The sequence below is a fragment of the Montipora foliosa genome, chromosome 9 (assembly GCF_036669935.1).
Source record: "Montipora foliosa isolate CH-2021 chromosome 9, ASM3666993v2, whole genome shotgun sequence".
NCBI lineage: Eukaryota > Metazoa > Cnidaria > Anthozoa > Scleractinia > Acroporidae > Montipora > Montipora foliosa.
The window spans coordinates 28327102-28340053 of NC_090877.1; the positions used below are offsets into that span (position 1 = coordinate 28327102).

Here is a 12952-nt window from a genome sequence, read left to right on the forward strand (position 1 = left end):
CAAGTTTATTAATGTTTTCGTGATTATGTCGGTTTGTTTAACTTCTAAAAACTAGCTCAACTTTCAAGGAACTGAATTAGGAAGTGTGGTGTTGAAGTTACAACAGAAAATTTAAATTCACTGCCTTGTGTTCACGTTCTTCGTAAAACTTGAAAACTGGTCATTTCACGTCACAAATCTGCAGAAAACGTGAAAGAAATGTACAAAAATGAAAAAATGCATGTGCAGATCGTGCAAGCTATTGTGACATTTCTTTGCTGATCGCGTCGTTGGTCTTAAACTCCCTAATGATGGTCTTGGGGAAGCAAAACCCACTGTTTTCCTTGGGGCCAGTCATTAAGTGGTTATTATGAACTCCTTATTGTTTTACACCTTTTTATACCAATATCGTAGAATTTTGTTTTTAAAAAAATGAAATTAATTTGTCTGAATAAGTTAATTTTAAAGTAAGTTGAAAGTACCGGTAAGGGTCTTGACAAACTGCGAGCCAGCAAGCCACGGGAGTCATGCAAGTCTCGCATTGAAGTCTTGGCAACCATTTCAAATAGCACTGATTTAGTCTAAGCACCCATTTTAAAGCTGTTAGCTTTCAATAACTGTGTGACTTGCATGTTGATTCGCTTGCTTGCATATTGCTCACACTCTAAAAGTAATAATCATAAATCACTGTGGGAAACAATAATTATAATATTATTATCCTAATCAGTCTTGTGATGTGTCTGTCAAGGGGAGTAAGAAAAAGGAATAGCCTTGATTTGTCAGGTCTTGAAAAATTAGAGGTTTCAGCTGATCAAACGTATGACTTAAAAGTCTGCCTTCCCTGTCCAATTTCTGCTGTCAATCTGGATGAAAGATGAAGATGCACTGTTAATTTAAGCATTACTTAAAATTCAAGAGGCTTATCAACAGTAAAACCAGCTCTAGACAGAACCTGTGAAACATTTTCATGGCGATAAAAAGAAGGAACATGTTAAATATGCACTGGTTGTCCATTTGTTGCACAAACTTTCACAGGGCTTTCAGTTGCTTGAGGACTGGGCTGCTATGCGGGAGGTCGAGAGTTTGACTCTGGCCGGACCAACACTCAAGGTCTTTAAATAACTGAGGAGAAAGTGCTGCCTTTGTAATTACATCCACAAATGGTTAGACTTTCAAGTCTTCTGTGATAAGGACGATAAGCTGTAGGTCCCGTCTCACAAGTACCGTATTTACCCGTGTATAAGTCGACCTTTTATGGCCTCAAAAGAAGCTCCAAAAATCGCCCTCGACTTATACACGGGTCAAAGATTTTGAGCCAAGTTCCAGCTAAGTAATTTATTCAAAATTAACATACCGGTAATAATGTTAACGTTGTCTTGGGCATAACGACGGCAGTGGACAAAAGCCGACGTAAAAGACTTCAAAACGAATGTAAGCAATTCCAGTTGAAATGAAAAAGGATTTGTCCAACTCTAAATGTTGAAGATACTCACAAGCACAAATATGAAATAGACACTGGAAATTTTCGTTTTCCAAAGGCAGAAAGCTCTAAAAGTCATTTCTGTTTCTTCGAATAACACACGATCATTCAACGGCTTAGTAACCTGGCGCAATACCTCGTGTTTGCGTGCAAGCATCGTCACTCGTGTTGCGTGAAAATGCTGGTTGGTAATGAATGTTTTTTATTCTTTATACAAACCTGGCAGATTTAAATGCTTTTGCAAACTTGTTTAGTTTATGAGTTTTGTTTTGTTTGTCATTTGAGAAATTATAAGTCAAGGACCAATTAAATCTTGCACATTTTCGCATCGTTCCCAAGTTATTTTCAAAGATTGACTCCTGCTTCTGTGATGTTGCATTGTGCTTATCCTCTAAAGCCCTTTATCCTTGAACAACGAAACAGGTGAGTTTGAGGTTTACATGTTCGATTTTCTGAGAACTTTTTCGAAACTCAAAGACAAAATGCCCGCATATATAACACCTGTTTAACAACAAAACTATTAAGCGCTTGAGGCCCTGATTTTTTCGTGTATCCACATTTCCAGAAATCGAAGAATACAAGGTTAGTGTCCCATGAACATTTAACAAAGGAATTAAGAAATGGCGTTTTTTGCCATCAAAAATGGGGGGTCGACTTATACATGGGATCGACTTATACACGGGTAAATACGGTAACTTCCATGTTCATTAGTTCCCAGTGGGACGTTAAGAACCCACACACTATTCGAGAAGAGTAGGGGATGAAGTTCCCGGTGTTGTGGCTGTCCTCTGTGTGTATATGGGTGGGTGGGTATAGCAGGTCCACATCGGCTGAATAGCTGCCAAAACTTCAACCTGCTCAAACAAATAAATAACAAACAAACAAACAAATATGTGTTACATCATATCCCAGCATGCTGTGGTCTCATGTAGTGCTGTGTAACATTATGTATCAGGGCGTATACAAAACATGGACCCCAGGTCCATAGACCCTAGGTCCATAGACCACCACTGAGGACCTGCTTCATGGACCCCTTGTGGTCCACCCCTTATTTTGTAAATTCAATATGTTTTACTGTACAAGCAGAAAAATCTTTAGATCAAAGAGAGAGAAGTGATCCACACACTTACCTGGACAATTTAAGCCGCTGCATTTTTACAGACCAATCTATTTTAGACCACCTTTTCGGCAAAAAGCAAAGACAGTTACGGTTCAATGACAAACACTATAACGCCAAGTTAGTGTCTTGTGATTGGTCATTGGGCTCCTATGGGAGTCTCATTCTTGGAATTTGAATCCAAAAATAAGCCATTGTCTGTGAAAACACTGTGGTAGTAATATAGGGTTGTTGTTTGCTCCGAGTTATTGTCTCTTATAGACACCTGCACCACCTATTTGGTGGCTCCAAAGGGATAAATATACATTCATTTCATTCACCAAGTCCTTCACCAGAACAGATGAGCCCAACAAATTGACCTGCTCCCAACTGAGTGGCTTCATAACTCAGTTAGTAGATCATTGCACTGGCATCGCAGAGGTCATGAGGTCATGGAGAGGTCATGGGTTGAAATCCCATTGGAGCTTAACTTGTCCAGATAATTGCAAGGATCACTTTTCTCTTTCATCTTAAGATTTTACTGCTTGTAACTCTACACACTGAGGGGTGGTTTATAGGGTAGTCCATGGACCTGGTCCATGAAGGGACTGAGTCCACAGTGGTGGTCTATGGAGTTCATGTTTTGTAGATGTCCTATGCATCTGCAATATTGATGAATCACTCACTTGTCTGTTGATTATCAAACCTTACCTTTGTATGGCATGTCTGTGTAAAACCAGTTTTTAACCTCATTAGCTCTTACATGGTTCTGTGATTAAAAACTACACGTAAGAAGCTACATGTAATGTTATTGGGTTTCTTGTTACAGGTATGTAAAAGGGCGTCGACCATATGCACCGGGTGTTCCAGTTCCTCACAGTTATGTATGCTACAGGTGTGGCAAACCAGGGCACTTCATAAGGAACTGCCCCACCAATGGGGTGAGTAGAAGATAAACTTAATGACCACAGAAAATTTATATAGATAAGGTTGTCGTTGGTTCTTTTCAGTGCATCTTAAGGCTAGTTTAGGACTAAGGGCAATATTAAAATGTTAGTTGTCCTTTCCTGTCCCTATGCATACTTATGTACTGGTATTTAGCATGTAGAAAAGTAGAAAATCCTAACATGAATTGCCAGAAATCCCGAAAGGTGGAATAAGGAAATAAACAAAAGAGTTTTGATATGCAAACAAATAAATGATAAAAAAACCAATCCATTGTTTGCCCTGGCCTTTTGTTATCATGAAACTGTGAAGACATTGTGACTCTTGCTGTGCCTCATTTAGTTAAACTGATTTCGGAGGAAATTTTGGAAATATTATTATCATTTCCAATAATTTGTAGAATGTTAAAAGAAGTTATCAGGCATCTTTTCCTTGGTTGTAAATATTGTTTGTTTGTACAGCTGTATGATTGGCTGCTTCCCTAGACGCTCTCAATTTTCTTAATTTTGGGCTCTATATCACATTTTACTTCATCGTAGAAGGAGTAGCCAACCAGTTTCATTATTCTCGACAATATTTACTGACTGTGAAGTTCTGGTGGAAACATTTGCCTTATGCAATCATGCCTATTCAAGGCAATGACTGAAGAACATTCAATTTTTGGTATTTTGAAGCCGACGAGAGGGAAATGTGGTGGACGTAACAGGACATTATTATACTTTAGTGCTTCTTTATCTGTTCAACATGATTTTAACTCTTATACAAGAGTCTACAGGTAGCCTACACTTAGTTCGAAAGAATTTTAGCCGATTTCTTTTGAAATTCACAGTATTTCAGTATTATTATGTTTCGATATCTTGTTCAATTCTGTAGTCCGAAATCCAAAGTCCGCATTCCGTGACCCAACCAGGCCCCAGTTGCATGGATAGCACTATCCACCGAATAAATCACTATCCAGCGGATAAATACTAGCAAAACCAAATGAGTTTTCCAGTAGATAGTGATTTATCCAGTGGATGTCGCTGTCCACCCATCAAATAACTGGGGCCTGATGGTTAAGTGCAATTGTAGAATATGTGTTCACATTTAAAACTGTTGTTAACGGCGTTGGCTCCAATCAAAACCAGTAAACAAATGCTTTACAATTTACTATGGTGGTATTGATATACTAAATATGTACAACCGAACATATGTCCAGCCCTCCATGTATGCCAGTGGGACCAGTATCACACCAGTTTACAGCATACATCTTTGATATTGGACTGCCATGTTATACATGGTCAACACTCATTGCCATCCCTCAAACTGACATTTCCCTTTTTATTCAACTTACATGACGTACAATCTACTTCAAAGAAGCAAACATTTCAATGTGCAGAGAACATTCAGATTAGTGAGCCAAAGAGTTGAACCCGGATTGATGGGTTCTCCTTGTATATTCCAATATCCACTAGACTAACGAGACAAGCTCCAGGAAAATCGAATTTTTTAGAGTAGTACCCAGCAAAACAAGTAAAAGGTAACCGTCTTCAAAGTGGTTTTTAGACCTAAATACCGGTACTGTAGATCAGCGTGGCTTTGCTTACATGTAGAAACGCTATTTCTTGTTGAACTACATGTAAAGCTTTAATTCTGCCTGTTTTCGTTTTACAGCGATAAGCTTGTCATATTAAGATGAGTCGTGTAATTATAAGGAAATGTCCAATGTCAGTTTGATGGATGGCCATGCATTAGTGTTGACTGTTATACATGTAGTCAATTGACACCTGTCAAAACATGGTGTATCCACTGACCAGTATTGTGTGACTATATCACTGGCTCAAGTTTAGAGCCAATCAAAGTCATCTGTTTTTTTTTTTTTTACATTGACCGCTGACAGGGTACCGGTTTTGTATTGGATTACGGGCTCAAGCCAGGTTACCTCACCTAAACATAAACAAATTTAAGGCTTCATTTTTCGTGCGCTTTCTGTGGCTCAACGCAGGTACACAGCCATACTACGTCAGCTTAAACTCTTAACAATCAATGCTTTTGGTATCCAGGTGGAAAACGGTTTGGAAAAATATTTTCTTTCTGCATTTTTTGCCGGTCTCAATCCAGTTTGACATACGATAGCTGTGGTCCTCGCTAGTGGCTACACAGTTATTCAAGTTAAGCATTGGAGGAATATATACTTAAGCTGAGTGTTTATTTTTAATTTGTTTAGAGCTGCTTTTTTCTCTGTATTGCAATTTTTGGCGTAAGCTTACCTATCTTAAGAAGATCTGTTAATGACTAGAACAGAAACGAAAGAAGAGAGAAAGAGAACAAGAATGACAAAACAGTATACCAGTAATAGCTCAAACTTGGTGGAAGAAGTTACTCCACAAATTGTTTTTTCAAGTGGATTTGTATTTTAAATAGCAATTATCTGTACTCTTTTGGACTTGAAGAAATACCGGTAGTTGATTTTGTTTGTTTTACTCTGAAATGCAAGCAAACAAGTGTTTTTTTTACTTTGTTTGCATAACTGTTTTTCGATTTGCCTTGACAGTGACAAGAAAATTTTGCCCTTATGTTATGAACATGTAACCGCAACAAGTCCTGGTAAAATTAAGGAGAAATGTCACTAGCTTGTGTTTTCAGAAGTTTGTTTAAAACATGTACGTGTAATTTGATGGAGGTCTTGTTTGAAGTTTGTCCTTGGTTGCTGTATTTTGCTGATTCTTGTTCCAAGCCAAGCTGCCGTGTTTCAATGAGAAAAAATCAAAATGTGAATGATCTCGTTTGGGGAGTAAAGTTTCCTAACAATCTGTGACATCACGAGCTAGTACGTCTATGATTTCTAATTTTAGCATGATTCCTATCCGCTGGCTTTTGACAGTTGACTCTGAAATGGCTTTTTGCCTTTGCATTTGCTTGCCGAGGATTTACTTGTTTTCTTTTAAAACTCGTGCAATTCAAGAAAAATTCATTGCCGAAGTGGTGACTTCCACAGTAAATTTGTCTTGAAAAACCGACATGATATTCATGATTCATGCAATATTGGTGAAATTTGCCACGGAATTCACTAGTTAAGCAATGAATTTTTCTATAATTATTATAGAAGAAAGCAAAGAAAACGATTTAATTAAGCAGTACCCAGAAACACCAAAATGCAGACAAATTCCAAAACGCTTTGTTTTCACCAACCGTACAGTCAGTAAGAATAAATAACCTGGGAGCTCCGCTTTTAGGCTTGACTGAATCTTTATATTATCTTCATCTGATGTAACTTAAACTCGTTTTTTAGTGAGGTGATAAAGGGTCATATTTTTGGGCAAACTAGGGCAAGTCACGCAATGCCAAAAGTGATAAATTTCTTTTCAAAAAATGCCTCTGAATCGAGTTGTATCATTTCAGAAGACAAAAACATTGTTAAAAAAGCTTATTCTGTGGAAAAAGTAGGTTCTGGAGGTAATTTTGATAGTGGGAAATTAGTTAACGGGAAGCTAGGTTGAATACTAATGATGTTTATGCAACAAAGAAGCTCACTTTTATTCGACAAGAAGTCCAAAAACATAGTCAAATCTTGTACTTTGTTCTTTGAACAAAGTAATAGGCCATTTCCGAGTTCATGTCTGCCTTCTCTTCAAAGCGAGTCCAAGTGTGAAGTTTTTGTGATGGTAATTAGTTCTACTTTACATATGAATGAAAACTAATTTTCATGACAAAAACTTCGCACTTAGACTCGCCTTGAAGAGAAAGCAGACATGAACTCGGAAATGGCCTATTACGTCTGTTTCAAGATTGAAATCATCAGTTCTTATTTCTAAACATAGAAACTCATTAAATATTCAATCTTCATCTTCTACATTGTCAAGCATGGATGACCAAGCAAATTATTTGCTCTCTCGTGAGACTTCATCGAATATACTAAATACGCAGAATATATTCCTGTTATTATGTCTACTAGAGAATACCACTTGTAAGTTTCAAAACTGTGGCAACAACAAAACTTAAAAGCCAAAATTCTGTTGGTTGGCATTTTGGTCGTTGGAATGCCTGCTCTTTATTATGCAAGTCAACAGCTGTCTTTTACACAATATTATCAAAGAAAATGGACATAATGGTTATCACCGAGACCTGGTTCATACGGGATTCCCAGGACTAGGTCATCATCTCTAGTCTGATGAACTCTCTCCCTGATCAGGAAGGGAGGGGGGGGTTTAAGGGAGGCGTGTGTCCTATACTCATAAAAGGGGTTTTCAGTCAAGCATCTTGCCACCCAGTTTTTTCAATCACTTAAACATCTAGAGCTTCACATCTCATCTCATTTACATCTGATGGGTATCTACTGTCCTCCAACCTCAAAAGAAAAGTACAGCTAATACCTTGCTGTTTCTTGATGAATTTTCATCCTCAGTTACACCAACATCTTGTCACAAACAATCTGTATCCAAAGTTTCAATCAGCATTCTGGCCATACCACAGCACTGAGACAGCACTTCTACGAGTACAGAATTACTTGCTTTGAGCAGTAGGCATTGGCTTTTTAAGCTTTTCTTATCCTCCTAGACACCATTATTTTGACCATGACCATGCCGTTCTGCTGCATAGACTTCAACACAGATTTGGCTTATCTGGCAAGATGCTAAAATGGATCAAGTCATACTTCACCAGTCGTTGTCAATTTGTTGATGTCAATGGATTATCTTCGTCCTCTATGGGGTACCATAAGGCTCTGTCTTAGGTGCACTCTTCTTTGCCCTATGCGTGGCTCCAATTGAAGATTTATTAAGTGCCCATGAGCTACCAGCTATGACTTATGAAAACAATACCCAATTATATATCATATTTGACAAGCGTAATTTCGGTGCCACTGTCAGCTTACTACAGAACTGTCTTAATGACATAAAAACTCAGTGTACCACTAACAAACTTGTTTTAAATGATGACAAAACAGAACTGCTCCTAAATGCATTCTAGATTTGCGACTTCAGTTCCTGAAATCGCAGAAATGCCCTTCAGAAACTCAGTCATCGCCCTAAAGCAAGAAGTGCGCAACCTTGGAGTGCTGCTACAAGTAAGATACGGAAATATCTAGATCAGCCAACAGACGAGGGGTTAATCCATGGCTTTGTTACCTATAGGCTGGATTATTGTAATAGCCTACTATCCAGCATTCCAGAGAACCAGATCAAGAAATTACAGTGTGTCCCTAAAGGGAGAGTTTCACGTCTTTTTGCATGGGCAAACTGTCACGTCAGCCCATTTAATTCCATTGTTATTGAAACAATCGAAAGCACTGATGCAGGAAACGGAAACAATCCCATAGTAATTGATTACTCATTGGAATTACTTTTGTAATCATTTCCTTTGTGCTATGAACCTACTGCATGCGAATAGATTACTTGGCGTTATAAATTTTCGACCCGTACAATAAATTTGAGATCAAAGCTAAATTCGATATTTTCTGTGTAAACCTGCAGTGTCTTCCACCAAATTTGGGCCTTAGTCATTCAGTGTATTTGCTTTGATACTCTCTGTGTTTAATTAACATCATCTGGTTCAGTAAGAAACCGTAAAATTTACAACTGCTAGCGATAAAGCTTGGACATGCGCAAAACCATGAAACTGTCCCTTTAACTCATGAAAGGGGTTTTGCTAAAAGCAGGCCCGCGGCCCAGCGGCCAGCGGCCCGCGGCCCATGGCCCGCCACGGCCCGGTGGCCCGAAGGCCCAGTGGCCCGCGGCCCACCGCCCGCGACGGCCCAGTGGCCCAAAGGCCCGGAGGCCCGGTAGTTTTTCTACCCAGTGGTAAATCCTCACACATGCTCAGATTTGCATCGGGTTTGGGCACGCAAATGAAAGACGGTGAGTTTGAATTCGTTTACCATTTTAATAATCATTTCAATCCTTTTCGATCCTTTCTTTCGTCGCATGTTGCTAAGTGAAAAATGTTGTCATTCTCTGTTGTTTTGAGTCTGTTTACAACAACAAACAGAAACAAGGATTCAAATGATTAAAATGGTAAACGAATTCAAACTCACCGTCGTCCATTTTGCACGCCCAAACCCGATGAAGATCTGTGCATGCGCGTGGATTTACCGCTGGATAGAAGAACTACCAGGCCTCCGGGCCTCCGGGCCGCTGGGCCGCGGGCCTGCTTTTAGCAAAACCCGAGATGATACAACCAACACCTTGAAGAATCTCTGCAGGTTACCATTCTCATCATGAATTCAGTATAAACAACTACTGTGTAGCACTTTTATTTTGTGGGTTTAATTTTTGCAGATTTTGCAGATAGTACTTGATCTGCAAAAATAAGTTCCACCAGAAGAAAAACACCAGCTAAATTAAAAACTGCAAAAATTTACTTCCATTAATATAATTAAAAATGGCTTTCAATGTACTTGTGTTACTATATCATACATGGGGGGAAAAAGATCATTAATTTAGATATTTGCATTGAGAAAAAGCAATCGGAGCTTGCTGCAAACAAAACGTTTCTGAGGCACAAGAAACAAACTCAAAGCAGTCAATCCAAAGGTCATGTTAAACTTGCTCAAAAAGGTCATCCGAAAGAAAAATGCCAATCTGCAAAATAAAAATCCTGCAAAAATTTCATGCGACATGGTACTACAAATCACTGAATGAGCTTGCTCCTAACGGTCTTAAAGAATTCCTCGAGCCATACAAGACATTGCTTGATCTTCGATCTGCAGTAGCAACAACAAAAGAACGATAATTAAGAACTATGGTCACAGAGCATTTTCGACACAGGGCCAAGACGAGCACTATACGGCTATCCATCAAGAGTCATCTTCTTGTGAATCACTGGTTTAAAGACTGATATTCTTATTTAAAGAGGCTATGTCACATTATTTTATGGTGTTTTGAGGAAATGTTTAGTTAATCATGAGTTTAAAACTCGAAAATGTTAATGTGGAATTCCTTTACTGATAAACTTATTGTTATAATCATCACAAACGAGATGATTCCAAACAAAAGCTGCCTTTATCCAAGTGATTTGCCGTAAACTTGAAAACTGTTGGGCCGACTTTTTTCATACATGTCCAATACACTCTGCCTGAGTCGGGTTGTCTTCACTTGCAGGCGGATTGAGTCCGATTGCGACTGGAACCGAGGCGCGAGGAGGGTTGAAAAAGTTGGCAAACAGACTCGATCGGATCCGATGGAGACAGCTCTTCCTGGCAAGAGTCGATCAGACTCTCGGAAGTCAGTTCGTGCGTGACAGAAAATATCTCTCAGCCATGAGGCGAAACAAGCGCACACTACACGTGAAATATACGTCGTTCTTAAAGCCATGAGGCGATACAAGCGCGCTACACATGTAACATTAGTCGTTCTTTAAGACATGAGGCGAAAGTCAACATCACGAAACATTGCACTCGACACCATACCTCGTTCTTTAAAGCATGAAGCTGAACAAGATTTTCGCAAATCCAGCTCATTGAATTTCTGATTGCGGCAAAAATTCTTGTCATCCAATCTCTGACAACAATAAATTATTAGCTTTTCAGTCAAATCCACTGATTTCAGTGAAGAAGACAAAGATAATCTGTGTGAACGAGAGCCTTTCCCTGGATGAAAACTTTCATTTGTTTTTCTAATTGAAATTTGTGATTAATTCGGAATAACTGATATGTTATTTATTTATGAAAATAAGTAAGTGAAAAAACAACATTGAAGGATGTTTAACAAACCCAAAAAAATTATCACTACCCCAGCAAGAACTTGTTCGCCGAATGTCTGGCTCGATGTGCACTGGCAATGTCACTGAACCACCGAAGCCATCGTCAACCTTTGGAAGTAAAATTAGGATATTTGATAAATGGAACGTTTCCTTTTCACTTGGTCACACAATTACTCGCCAAAAATCTACTCGGTTGAATTGCCTGAGTAATTAAGTACATGTATGATTGTATCGATCGTATGGCAGCGATTATATGGAAACTGTGATCGAGATAGAACGATCGGCGCAGAGCAATTTTCGTATAATATTATTGCTGACTCGCGGCAGTCCGATGGATTCTTGCCACGGCAGCCCCTCTCCATCGGATCCAATGGAGTCTGTTTGGCGACAATTTCCACCCCTCCTCAACTATACTTTGCTGCATATTTACTAAGTCTCTCTCGAACTGACTTGCGGCAGTCCGATGGATTCTTGCCACGGCAACCCATCTCCATCGGATCCGATGGAGTTCCGTTTGCCGACATTTTCCACCCCCTCCTCAACTAGACTTTGCTGCATATATACTAAGTCTCTCGCAAACTGACTTCCGGTGAGTCTGGTTGCTCATGGCCTTCGTCCATCGGACTCAGTTTGGGTGTATAGGACAACAACCCTCACTTTTTTCAAGATTACCCAAATGCAATCCGTTTCAATCTTGTCCATTTGTGTCCATCCATGTGCCTCTTTCCTTTTGCTGTATTTCTTTTATGTTGTTCAACTGCAATGTTTCATTCTACTTTTTGGGAAATTTGGGTGTTATCAAATTACAACATTTTGCGTGACATAGCCCCTTTAAATCCTTCTATAAGGCATAAGAATCAATTAAAGAACTTCTAACAATGCTATACATAGATCCTTACCATTATTATCTTATTTCTTATTATTAATTCATCATTTATATACCCTCGGAAATTTCTAATATACAATTCATATGTTTTACATGTATATATTTACATTTACACTATTTAAGCAATAGGGGGCTTTTTCCATGTTGACATACCCTCATCTAAACACTAGGGGGAGTTGGGAGAATTTGAGAAAGTTTTTGTCTCTGGTTTGCATAACTGTCAAGTTTAGGATTGGGGTTAGGGTTTGGTAATCGAGTTTCTCCCTACTACCATCCTGCCACCCTATTTTTTCTAAATGGTTGGCAAATTGTTAAATAAATAAATTATTAATAACACACCCTGAAACTGAAACATTTCATCTACATGTAATGTTACTGAGATTATAAACTCTGTGAACTATGGTTTAGAAAAAGAAGTTGTCAGTAATCTCTCACTCTCTGTTACATGGTGTATTGTTTTGGCTGTACCATAGGTAACTTATGTATCATTATTGTACTTAGCCTTCTTTAAATTAGAGAATAATAATAATAATAATAATAATAATAGATCGTTTTCACGGGACGTCACAGCGGCCATGTTGGGTACAAGAACAATAGATGTTCTTTCCTTTGGGAACCAAACTCTATTTTTATGCATATTTCATGCATACATTTTGTATTGTTTTGTACACCAATATGGCCACCAAGTCATGTGAGTGAAAACCATCTATAATAGTAATAATAATAATAATAATAATAATTATTATTATTATTATTATTATTATTATATAATTATCATTATTATTACTAGTATTGTAACAAAATATTTTTTTGTTGGATCTTGCAAAAGTTTTGCCTGTAATATGAATGATTTCAGGATAAAAATTGTCATGGCTTTGAAAAAAGTAAA

At 38.4% G+C, this 12952-nt stretch overlaps 1 protein-coding gene across 3 annotated transcripts in view; it reads left to right on the forward strand.

Moving 5' to 3' along the window:
- LOC137972049 (E3 ubiquitin-protein ligase RBBP6-like) overlaps positions 1–12952 on the forward strand; it is a 63719-nt gene that overhangs the window by 24845 nt on the left and 25922 nt on the right. The window contains exons 1-3 of one of the 3 annotated variants that reach the window (XM_068818858.1): positions 1203–1643; positions 1857–1882; positions 3385–3496. In XM_068818858.1, the coding sequence (XP_068674959.1) occupies positions 1638–1643; positions 1857–1882; positions 3385–3496 (144 nt within the window). In that variant the 5' untranslated portion in view covers positions 1203–1637. Of the gene's footprint in view, positions 1–1202; positions 1644–1730; positions 1883–3384; positions 3497–12952 lie in introns of those variants that run through there. The other 2 variants (XM_068818857.1, XM_068818856.1) reach the window with 2 other exon arrangements.